This window comes from Rhagoletis zephyria, unplaced genomic scaffold (assembly GCF_001687245.7).
Source record: "Rhagoletis zephyria isolate East Lansing unplaced genomic scaffold, Rhagoletis_zephyria_1.1 Rzeph_scaffold_15409, whole genome shotgun sequence".
Lineage (NCBI taxonomy): Eukaryota > Metazoa > Arthropoda > Insecta > Diptera > Tephritidae > Rhagoletis > Rhagoletis zephyria.
In genome coordinates, this window is record NW_016172476.1 from 1 (window position 1) to 13,041 (window position 13,041).

General features: G+C 39.7%; 2 protein-coding genes across 2 annotated transcripts; one reads left to right on the top strand and one right to left on the bottom strand.

The window, feature by feature from the left end:
* The first annotated feature begins 6,245 nt into the window (after nucleotides 1-6,245).
* LOC108379017 (uncharacterized) lies at nucleotides 6,246-10,096 on the top strand. Its single transcript, XM_017635334.1, has 2 exons — nucleotides 6,246-9,811; nucleotides 9,979-10,096. Exons 1-2 carry the CDS (start codon nucleotides 6,246-6,248, stop codon nucleotides 10,094-10,096), a joined length of 3,684 nt encoding a protein of 1,227 aa, XP_017490823.1.
* A 1,780-nt stretch (nucleotides 10,097-11,876) lies between these two features.
* LOC108379018 (uncharacterized) lies at nucleotides 11,877-12,844 on the bottom strand. Its single transcript, XM_017635335.1, has 4 exons — nucleotides 12,715-12,844; nucleotides 12,491-12,545; nucleotides 12,132-12,355; nucleotides 11,877-12,055 (listed from the first exon to the last, which is right to left on the bottom strand). The coding sequence occupies exons 1-4, from the start codon at nucleotides 12,842-12,844 to the stop codon at nucleotides 12,042-12,044; spliced, it is 423 nt and encodes a 140-aa protein (XP_017490824.1). The 3' UTR covers nucleotides 11,877-12,041.
* Between the last annotated feature and the right edge of the window lie 197 nt (nucleotides 12,845-13,041).

Here is a 13,041-nt window from a genome sequence, read left to right on the forward strand (position 1 = left end):
TGGAAACACGTCAAACTTGCATAAACATGCAAGGCGCCATAATGTGGGCGTTGCTTTTGATTCCAGCGCCTCGAGCGAAGATCTGTGAGAACTCGCATGTATATTTTATACTTTTGGTTTTCATATCCAAATTGTTTTTAGAGTGCCTACTAATAAGAATATGCCACCACCACAATCGATCAAGCCACTTGCAAACGCTTTTAAGCAAATTTCGTCACACACAGGTAAATAACACGGTGGAGAGAATACAGAGGTGGCGCCGATGACGATACCGCTACTCGGCTCTCAGTGATTTTGACAGAATCAGCTATTTTGGTGACGTCATAGTAGAGCAGACAGCAGTAGTGATGTGCTGAGTCAATACTTTTAAGTACCCAATTCTCTCGATACTCGGTACCGAAACATTTAGGTTTCGAATAAAAGCGCACATAGGCCAAAAATATGGAAAAAACGCCTAACAAAACCCGAATGTAAGAGCCAATAGAGTTTTTTTTCTGATTCAAATGAAAGATGTATATATGTCGGTTCGATGCCATAATACAGAGAAACCCTTACTTGTTTGAAGCATTTTTGTTCCAGCTGAATCGGACGATATCATTTTTGTACGCCTGGGACAGATTCTGTAACCAGTTAACGACAATTTTCGAATCGTTATCGGTTTTGTCGACGTTTGATATCAAATATTTGTAAGTCAACAAGTGCGATATCGATCCGTAACTTGTCGCTAACTGGCTACAGAATCTCTCCCCTGAAAGCCTTCTTCATCCGTCAAAGTATTTTCTTGAACCTTGGATCGACTAAGGTTAAAACTGATAAAATAATATTTTTTCTGTGGTATCGGTATCGGATACCGAAAAGGAAGTATAGGGTACCGAAATCTTTTTTAAGTATTGGGTACCGAGTATTGGGGACAATTCAGCACATCACTAGTCGCCCTCATTCTCGCCGCTCTCAGTTGTCAACTCTACGATGACGTCACGCTAAACTTACTCTCACGAATTCTGCTGCAATCGGCGCAATCTTGTATTCTATCATTCTTGGGTAAATAATGCTTAGTTGTAGGTTTTGTGCAAATTTAATATTTTGACTCAATAATTTATAATTTGTTTAGATGGAGGTCAAAAGTTCGCGAGTATATCGGAGGCTATCCTTTACTTTATTTGTACGGACATGAAACAATTTTATGTAGTGGAAGGTGCAGGTCGCATCTGTTGCAAATGGAAGTACGATCCTGGGGAATTTGCAATGGATCATGAATGAGGTTTACAGAACTGTATAGTTGTGAAATCATTTTTCTTTGAATTCATCAAATATTTCCTAGTGTTCGGTAGTGGAGTTTGCATTTTTTAAACCACAATCATTCAAATGAAAAATGGTTTCACTCAGCAAAGTACTAGGTACATGAATGAAAAAATTAGAATCCTGAAGAATATAGTATGGTTTTTGTTAAAGAATGAGCTCTTTCTTATATAAAACGCGGGTATAACAAAACTTTTTATTTATACATTTTATTTCAGGTGAAGGCTTTCTCAAGCTAATGAAAACAATTGCGCCTTTGTATAAAGTTAGGGTTAATTGGGTGTAACTATGCACTTCATCGATGGAGTTCAAACAAAGGCGGTTAACCTCGCTACTCGGGAGCTGCGAGTAAGACATACCGGCGAAAATATAGCTGGTACACTGAAACAAATTTTGTATGAGTGGAATATTCAAGTAGATAAAATTCGAGTCATTGTCACCGACAATGGACAAAACATGGTGAATGCTGCAATTTTAGTTGCGGGAAAAAATAAGCATTTACCATGTTTCGCACATACGCTGAATTTGGTGGGGAAGCGGGGCTAAGACTTGACGGTGTAAAAGATGCAGTAAATAAAGTGCGAGCCATTGTCTTGTGGATAAAGAATAGCGTAAAGGATTCCGATTGTTTCAGAAAATCTCAGATAGAAGCAGGGTCGGCTGAGGGCGCAACAAAAAAAATTATTGTAGATGTGAAGACGAGGTGGAACTCGACATACTTTATGCTACAAAGGTTTATAGATTTGGTTCCAATTTGCTCACAAATGTTGGTATTTTCTCCTGACAGTCCTAACATGTTGACAGGTAGCGAAATCGACTGCATAAAGCGACTAATCTTACTTCTAAAGCCTTTTGAGTGTGCCACTAGAGAAAGCTCCGCTGAAAAATATATTTCAATTTCCAAAATAATTCCTATCACTAACTGCCTGATATCTCAAGTCCGTAAAGTTGCATGCGAGACGCCCACTCTCTCTACTGCAAAGTCGCTGTTGTTATCCGAGCTGGAAAAACGATTGATCAAGTGGAGTTTCATAGCATCATTGCCATAGCTACAGTTTTGGACCCTAGGTTCAAACGTATTCACTTCAAAGACCCAGTTGCCTATTCAAAAGCAGTTCAAAAAATTAAGGAGCTTGTTAAGGCTGAAGCTCTCAATGCTTTGAGCAGCAGTGAGTCAGATGAAGATATTGCAGTTACCTATGATTTTTGGGAGCACCATCGAGGGCTCGTGCTTGGGCAAAAAAATACAAAAAAAGATCTTGATGAGTATTCGAGATATATAGCGGCACCAATTTCGGCCTTAAAAACCAACCCATTAGAAGAATGGGAAGATAACAACCGCGACAAGGTTTCTCTGCGTGGTGGCAACGTCTGTGCCAAGTGAGTGTCTATTTTCTAAGGCCGGGGCCATTGTTTCGAAGAAGCGAAACCGTCTTTCTTCAAATTACATTGACAAGCTGCTTTTTTTAATGGAATTCCCGAGTCTGGATTTTCCAATTAAATTCATTTTCATAATTATTTTATATTTTATTGCAAACATGATATCTTATATTATTTTAAAACTGCATTGAATAATTATATTCACAATGCTTTAATTTCTTTACTCAAACTTTTTGTAATAAATAAAGAAATATTTACAAATTTGCACAGGCGCTCTGAATTTATTTATTAATTTGCCAAAGTTTTATACATATGTACACAGACGAACAAAAGTATTGGCACAGTGAATTTTTCGCAATATATGCAAAGTTTTTTATTCTAATTTATTTTCGATAATTTTTTATAAAAATATAGTTCATTTTACACCAAAAATGTATGTGTAGCGACTTCAAACTTGCACTTTGTTATACTAAATTTAAATGGGCTATAAAACTGCATATTTAGAATTTTTCTAAAAAATCTGAATAAAAAGTTGCAAACTTAATGAATTTTCCTGAGTTTTGCACAAAGTTTAGAGATTTTATTATTATGTTTTCTGGTGTAGAATGAAAATATTTTTTATAAAAAAATATCGAAAATAAATTAGAATAAAAAACTTTGCATATATTACGAAAAATTCTCTGTGCCAATACTTCTGTTCGGAACTGTATGTTCATAGCCTTGGTTTTATATTAGTTTTACGGAGTGAGTCCGATACGAGTAAGTATCGAGTACTTATCTCCGATACTTTAATGGCATCGATACTTTTCTTCGATATTTTAAATGAGTACAGGTATCGAGTACATGGTGTTATCGGAACAACACTGGACTGAAGATATTACAAAAATTCCACTTCAAATTTATCAAGAATTGTACTTAAAACAACAACAACGTACGTTCGCTCGCAGTTCGCTAGAATTAGAATTAATTTTTGGAAATTCATAACTACGAATGGATTGTTCACACTAATTCACTCATATAGCAAGCATTCTTCATGAATGCACACCAGTGTTGCGTTTTAGACCTTTGGTGGCCAGATTTAGCTACCACATACTTTTTTTGGGGGGCACCCAGCCCTTTTTTTAGCCCTTTGGAGAATTACTTATACTTGGTATGAGAAAGATGTATATGCTTAATTTGATGTCATTTTATTTTTCATTTATATAAGAGATTAAATTTTAAACTAAGAAAGACTGATATATATACATATATGTATTGTATCTTCCTTACCTTTTTATACATACATACTGTAAAAGTGTTAAGGCTGCTAACTTATATATTAACGATTTAACTATAGTTTAAAATAGATAAGTTTACGGCCCTTAATATGCTTAATTTGTTAAATGGCCCATCAAGTCGATTGACTGTGTATCTTCTTGTGGTGTGATTGTACCAGCTGCTGGTGCCGTGAGTGGTGAAATTAGTTCAATTTTCCAAGTAAGAAGTATTTTGGCGGAAATTTCTTGCACTATATGAGTCAAAGCCTTGTTTGTAGAAGATTAAGCTCAGGATATTGCAGTTGTGGATTTAAAAAAAAAAAACAATGTTTAAATGGTAGAAAAATTATGAAATTTCGGCTCTAATCATTTCAATCTTTCCTCGACCTTATTTGTAAAGAAGTAAATACTGTACCAGCATGCTGGTAAGTTATATGCTTCGAGCCTGATGGTACAATCACTTGATGGAGCCGGCAAGCTGGTGTTGTATATTTCCCCCTTTTATACAAAAAGGTTTTTGGTTTGTTTGTGTGTATACTTATACATATACTAGATCGCTCTCACCCGCTTCGCTGAGTGTGTTTAGGCCTTCAGCCTAAATATTACTATTTACGCACCCCCCTAATGCCAGCATATGTACGTGCATAAGTGTCTGTGTAAACATATAATATATATTATATGTTTATGTGTATGTTTATGTGCATACATGCGTGCGCACATGGGGTAGTATGCACGGTTAATTTTAATATCCCGCCGGATAATGAACTCTCGTCAAGTTTCCCCTTAACTCAGTTATTGTGCGGCGGTCCGATTAAAGGTCCCGTAAAGTTTTTCTTTCACTTCACTTCTTTCACGTTCAGAAGATCAACCCGAGCAGACCAGCTACCAAGCCACTCCCGTCCAAAGGTATTCAAATATTGTATTATTCGACATTTATATATGTATATATCTATACTGAAATAAATCGACTCTATTGAATTCACCATTAACATCCAAATATCTTGGTTCTCTTTATTTATTTTTATCATACTTGCACCCCCCGTGTAATCATTTGGTCCTTCGAGCCGGATATGAACCAGCGACCTATGGTCCATTCGGAGCCGTCCGACCTAACTAACCATTAAACATTGCAAGCGCCATTTTTGGGACCGTGCGTTAATTGGAATACCAGCGAAATAAGAGAAATACAGTCCACCGTCTTTTCAAAGCGAGTTTGCCATAACAAAGAATTATACCAGGACACCACGTCTGCGCCACAAATTTAAAGTATTTCGTCACCAACCAACACTTTTCCAGCCTTCAACTACTCATATACCGCCACAACTCATTATTGAAACCAACCAGTCGCAAGGTACGTGGTAATATTCAGTGCACTTTATCAATATAGACATATTTGTATAAAAAAATAAAAAATATCGTTTAATTTGCGTCAAAGCTCAAATATAAAATTACGCGAGTGCAAAGATAGCCATATAGCAGTGACTTTGTGAAAGCATCAACTTCGGGTTATCATATTCAAGTGATTCTCCACATTCGAGTGCCAACAGCTAGTGTTGGTTTAAAGTGTACACACACACACACGACAGTGAAAAGTGTTATATGCATTTTAAATTTAGTTGCAACATCAGTTTTTTTTGATTTCCGACTTTCTTGCTATCGTCATTAGATTAAATTCACTTTTTATGTTAGTTTCACAGAAGTAGTCAATTTCTTGCACTAACCTCTTTTCACGATTCACTTGTCATTGGTTTGTGAACACATAACCTCACTTCTGCAATCTGCATGTTAATTAGCTTTGCAATTCAGAGTATTCACCGGAGTTTTTTATCGCAACTAGCACTTAATTCACGTTATTCACTTTCACAAAGTCACTTTGTTGCATCTTGGCTCTATTGCTCTTTGATCTGCACACATTTTATTGTTTTATAAGGACGCTGCTGGTACCTAGAAATACATATATATATATATACACGTATATATCTGCACAGTTGGGTGGCGAGTTTTATTTGCATACACGTATCAAAGTTACATATATCCATAAACCTTTGCTGAAAAAAAAATAATAATAATAATAAAGAATTGGAAAAGTTAAGAATATTTTTCATTGTGGATAGATTTTACAATCTTTGGTGTTTTTAGGGTATTTTTGACTCTAGCGGCAAACAATTTCGTTTTTTTAAAAAATTTCAACAGGTTCGAATAATCTGCTACATATTTGCCTTTAGCATTATCAAATCTTCGAAAAGATTTTTAAATTTTTAACGAGCTCCTGTTTTTTCTGTTGGTTGTAAACCCATCTTCAACCTCAAAATGGATTCATTTATGTGCTTAGCAGAAGAGGTCACAGAGTTCGAGTCCGACTTCCTTGCTTCGTCAATATCAGAGCAAAATAAGCATGTCCTTGCTATTCAGCAAGAAGAACTCAAAGCTCTGTGGGAAAAAACAAAGCTAGCCTACGATGCCCTCAATACCTCTGACGAATTTTCACAAGAAGATAAGAGGACATACAGAAAAATAAATAGAGGCGCGTTTGCTAGTTATGTAAACTGCATGTCGTCTTTGGCTGCGCAGGCTGAGAAACTATCAAAAGAAGAAAGGGATGTAGAACAGAAGCCTATGCGAAAACACAATATTCACCTTCCACCGTGTGATACTGGTGTTTTCAAAGGCGATTATCTGTCTTGGCCAAAATTTCGAGATATGTTCACGGCCATTTACATCTCGAATCAGGAGCTTACTCCAGTTGAGAAGCTATATTACCTCAACCAAAAAACCAAAGGAGAAGCCAAAGACATTGTGAGTAAGTGCCTAATAACTAATGAAGGCTTCGCAACAGCATGGGAAAATTTGTGTGAGCGATACGAAAATAAGCGTATTCTCGTGAACACACAACTAAAAATATTATTCAATTTAAATTCAGTGGAGAGTGAATGTGGTAGCTCTATTAAAAGATTGCAGCGTGATATCAAAAATTGTTTGTCATCCCTCAAGAGTCATCAAATTGACATTTCAAATTGGGACTCAATTGTTATATATCTTTGCTCGACTAAACTGCCTGACAGCACTTTGGCTCTATGGGAGCAAACCATAGACCACACAGGCGATTTACCGAAGTGGGAAGATATGGACAAGTTCCTATCTAACAGGTTTCAAACCCTGGAAACCCTGACGGGCTTAAAGGGTACAAAAGCGGTTAAGGCGCCAAAGCCGCAAAACACCAAAAACCCTTCAGAAGCCCATACCAAAAGACTTGGTGCATTCCAAGCAAGCGTGACCAAGTTCACTTGTGCAATGTGCCAAACGAATGAGCACAAACTACGCCGCTGTTCCAAATTTTTGAAGCTTACGCCTGATGAGAGGTTTAATTACTTAAAGAGCAACAACAGTTGCCTGAATTGTCTGAGTGCTGCACATACCGTGACGAGGTGCACAAGCCCCTATAATTGCAGCACGTGCCACTCGCGACATCACTCGCTCCTGCACATTCAGACAAATGTGCCAAAGGCAACAGCGGCTCGAACGCCGCCGGAACCTGCCAATAACACCGCATCTTCCTCTCAACAGGCTCAAGCAAAGCGCAGCTTTAATAATAAAACACGTAACAATAAAAGCAAAGACGTTAAGTCTTGTTATGCTAACACAAATTCAGGTGTGCTCTTAGGAACAGCTCGCGTAAATATACGTCTCAATGGCACAGATTTTTCTGCTCGAGCACTTATTGACTCTGGTTCTGAGTGTTCGTTCATAACAGAACGACTCAAACGCAGAATCAACCTGCCAGCTAAGAGGATGCATGCCCAAGTCTCGGGCATTACGAATGCAACCTCTGCGCAGGTCAAAGAGGCATGCAGCATAGAACTTCGATCCCCTGTTGATCCACTGTTCAGCCTGCATGCAACAGTGCTCGTCCTAACAAGACTAACCGGAAATCTACCATCCTGTCATATCAGCGCTATGACTATGCAGGCATTTCCAGGTCTTGTTCTAGCTGATAAACGGTTCTACGTGAATGAAGAAGTAGACCTCGTACTTGGCGGAGACATTTATCCCCAAATTATTTTATGCGGCTTGAAGAAAAATGTACTCAGTACACTTCTCGCCCAAGAAACAGTGTTCGGTTGGATATTAACCGGATGCACAGATGCACCCAATCCAACCAACAATATAGTTTCGTATCACAGCGAAGTTGCCTTGAACAAACAACTTACTGCATTCTGGGAACTCGAAGACATACCAAAAAACAAAAGCTTGAACGAAGACGACCAATACTGTGATGAACTTTATCGGAAGACAACTCGTAGACGAGAAGACGGAAAATACGTAGTCTCGCTACCATTTAGGCAGGAATTTCCCGCAAACATCTGCCTAGGCCCTTCTCTCAAAAAAGCATGCTCTCAGTTCTTCCGGAATGAGACACGGCTTGCAAAGGATACCGTCCTACAAAAAGAGTATAATAGGGTACTAGCTGAATATGAATCACTAGGACATATGTCCAGAATAAATGATAGTATTTCAGCAGACTCTTCCGATAACTACTTTCTACCTCACCACGCTGTTATAAAGGCAGAAAGTACCTCCACCAAAGTTCGAGTCGTCTTTAATGCCTCAAGTCCAACGGCTAATGGCACAAGTCTGAACGATGTACTTCTCCCAGGTCCAGTTCTCCAAGCAGATCTTCCGATCCTTATACTCCGCTGGAGGTTATACAGATACGTTTTTAATAGTGACATCGAGAAGATGTATCGGCAAGTTTGGGTGGATAGCAACCATACCAAATATCAGCGGATAGTTTTCCGTACAAACCCGAACGAACCTGTAAGTCTATACGAATTAAAGACTGTCACTTTCGGGATTAATTGTGCTCCTTACCTCGCGATAAGGACACTTCTACAACTGGCTGACGATGTAGAAAGCTCTTCCCCAATAGCATCTAACATACTACGGAAATGCATGTATGTGGATGACGTGCTAGCTGGAGGACATAGCATCGATTCTACCGTAAAAGCAAGAGATGAAATCTCTGAAGTACTACGGTCAGCCGGTTTTCCGCTAAGGAAATGGACCTCAAACTGTGCGGAAATTCTAAAGGACATCCCAAAAACGGATTTACTCAGTGAAGACTTTTTGGCATTCGAAGACACCAGCACGGTTAAGGCTCTTGGCATAAGATGGAATGCCCATACCGATCTATTCTATTTCATGGCAAGACCATTGGAGGATCGCGAGACACTTACAAAAAGGGCGATACTATCAGCTATCGCCAAGCTATTTGATCCGCTAGGATGGCTTGCTCCAATAGTCGTCGTGGCCAAAATAATTATGCAAAGTATTTGGCTAGAAGGCACAGACTGGGATGAGACTGTGTCTTCTACTACTATGGAACGATGGCAGAATTTTACCAAACATTACCATGAAATAGACAATATTAGAATACCTCGATGGGTACACTTCGCACCAGGAGATGACATCGAGATACATGGTTTCTGCGACGCATCGGAAAAAGCATATGCGGCTACTGCATACATGCGCGTCAAAAGAGATGACAAAGTTTTGGTCAATCTTCTTTTGGCAAAAACCAAAGTAGCTCCTGTCAAAACAATATCGCTACCACGACTAGAGCTTTGCGGAGCCGTACTGCTCGCGGAAATCATAGAATCCGTAATCAACAACCTCAACCTAGGGCAAGTTAAAACATATCTTTGGACAGATTCGACCATCGTACTCGCATGGATACGAAAGCCGCCTTGTTCTTGGTCAACTTTCGTCGCACATCGAATTACGAAAATAGTAGAAAAGGTCGGTAACAAGGACTGGTTACATGTAGACTCGGCTTCTAATCCAGCCGACTTGGCTAGCAGAGGATTGCCTGCGTCAGAGTTGGTGACCAATTTTTTGTGGTGGCAGGGACCTTCTTGGTTGCAAGAAGACAACTCTAAGTGGCCCGCTCAAGAAATTACCTATCACACAGAAGTTGAAGAAAAAAGAGCGCACGCTTATGCATCAACAAAAGAAAACAATATCGATATTCTTGACCGATTTTCAGATCTACCGAGAGCTTTGAGAGTGTTATCATACGTCATGAGATTCTACCGAAGAACTCACCCGAAAACAAAAGCTTCATTTCAGGAAACTTCTTGTTTAATTTCATCAGAAGAAATTAAGACGACGACACATCTCTTGATAAAAATCAACCAGAAGCAACACTACGGTGAAGAATACAGGAATTTGAAAACTAGAAAACCCATCGATGCAAAGAGCGAAATCCTTCCGCTTAATCCGTTCGTCGACAAGCACGACATCATCAGGGCTGGAGGTCGCCTCGGAGCATCCCAGGACTTAGCTTATAATGAGCGCCATCCAATCATTATTCCGTATAACTGCAGATTGTCCCGTCTTATCGTCCTGATGATTCACCAAGTCTCCTTACACGGAGAAAATCAGCTCATGTTACGCCTTATCCGTACCCAGTACTGGATTCCCAGGGTAAAAAACATGATTAGGTCTACCATCCACAATTGTAAAATTTGTACCATCTACAAGAAACGATCTCAGACGCAAATTATGGGAACTCTTCCTCAGGAACGCACAACATTTACGCGCGCGTTCACGAATACGGGAGTAGACTTCACGGGACCCTTTGAAATTAAAAGTTACCGTGGTAGAGGTTGTCGAATTTCCAAAGGCTATGTTTGCCTATTTGTTTGTTTCACCACTAAAGCGATTCACTTAGAAGCCACCAGTGACCTTAGTACCCCATCCTTTCTAGCAGCATTTGCTCGGTTCGTGGCTAGAAGAGGATGCCCGAAGAATATCTATTCCGACAATGGTAAAAATTTTGTCGGAGCTTCGCAATCTTTACGATCTGAATTCAAAGCTTTTTTTTTCTGACGCGCGAGACAAAACGATTTCCAAATATAACCATCAAACACTTGAGTGGCATTTTATACCTGCTGCCGCTCCTCACATGGGAGGACTCTGGGAGGCAGGTGTAAAGAGCTTTAAAAGCCACTTTAAAAAGGTGGCGTCCGCTCACAAATACACCTTTGAAGAGCTCAGTACGCTTTTATGCCGGATTGAGGCATGCCTCAATTCGCGACCACTGAGCCCCTCTTCAAATGAGCCAAATGATCTGGAGCCGCTTACTCCAGGCCATTTTCTGACCGGTGGACATCTTATGGCTCCGCCAGAACCTGATGTGAATGAGAACCCTGCCTCCATCGGCAATCGATGGCAAAAACTAAAAGCACTGCTTCAGACGTTTTGCAGGCGATGGAAAGTGGAGTACTTAGCCGAACTAAAAAAGCGAATTAAGTGGAAGCAACCCAAGGAGAATATGAAAATAGGTGATCTCGTTGTTATAAGGGAAGACAATCTGCCTCCAACTGAATGAAGATTGGGGCGAGTTGTCAACTTACACCCGGGTACCGATGGTAGGGTGCGCGTAGTCGACATACTGACGGAGAAAGGTCAAGTTACCAGACCACTAGTGAAGTTGGTTCTCCTCCCACCATACAGCGAGGGAAACTCGGAGCCAACAACTACGTCATAAATCGCCCTTTTTTCACCCATATCGTATTCCACTTCCTGTTACAACGAAATTCCACTTCAATGTAATAGGAGTGATTCCATGTGTTAATAGTTAAAAAGGTTACAAGGGAATTATTTTTAATATTTGGAGGTGATGGTTCTTACTCGGGCCCCTCCCGAGTTGATCTGGTTAAAAACAAACGACCATCGTCAGATCTATAATCATAATAGTAATAAATCGCAGGGTAGCGAACTACTCCGCCTCTGAATAAGAAGCAAACAGTAGAAAACTAGCAAGTTTAACAAATGCACGATATGTTTTTTTTCTCAAATTCATCAAAATTCAAGCTTGCTGGTTTTCTATCCGCTTTATTTTGGGGATATTACATAAACGGAGTACAGACTTTGAACAACCCCACCCCGAAATGAAGTAGTTAAAATAATAGTAATTATAAGGTTTAAACTCACGATTATTTGCTTCCGGTGCGTTTTTGATAGACGAAATCGTGGTCTGCTTTCTCTAATAGACGCTTCAGAATTTTAGATGTCATGCTTAGACCTTTCATCCGCGTGTTCTCCTTATTGCAGCAACCCTTTATAAAAACACAAAACAATTAGGGCTCAAATAAAAAGTTAGCAAAGGTAAAAAACAAACGGATGGAGCTTTACTTGGTATGGCCACCACCGCATCTTCAGATCTGACGCTCGCAGTAGACTTGGTACTATCCCTGTTAGTTGCTGATGCTTCATCAACTTGATGCATTTGTGGAGGATGTTGTTCATGCTCTAACTTCACCCTACAGGTATCGCAACTGCTCGGTCGACGTAATGTATTGTTAAGTCTCGGTTCCTTTAAGTCCTTCTCTGATTTCAATTTGGCAGCACGTTGTGGCCTTACAAATTAAGTTTCAATGCAACTGGATTGCAATATATCATTCGGTGCAGGCGCAAGAGGCGCCGGCGGTGGAGGCATTAATTGAACCTCAGTTGGCTCCGTATTCGGAACTTTGGCGCTACTTGGGACTGACGTGGGATTCATTTGTGGAGTTCGCATAATGGCATCGTCAATTGCCGCTTCCATGGCTACAACCGTGGCCAGAAGTTTAGAGTTACTAGTTCGTGCCGAAATGCGAGACGGCGAAGTTTTTTCAGGGATAGATTCGGCTGTATAGCTTTCATTTAAGTCGGATAACCGCTTTATGCGTTTTTTTTGTTTGTTGCGGCGTCACGGTAGGCAGCTGACCCAAGTTACTAGATTCGGAAACCGGCAATTTCTGTCCACTAAGCTTCGCTCGCAAGTCTGGCATGAATTTCTCTTTCAACTGATGTAGCTCATCGCAAAATTCATGACTAGCTTCAACTATTTTCAATAATTCTCCCATATTTCGTTCTTTGTCCTGCAAAACAGCTTGCCTCAGATTTACTTTTCATGAAATTTATTTGCGTGCCATAAGCTAAATTTCATACATTTCATTTTAAAATTGCCCTCAAACTGACCTCAACGTACTGACATCATAACTGAACCACCAGTGAATGAATATATATATTAAATTTAAACATGGTCAACAAATACACAGAT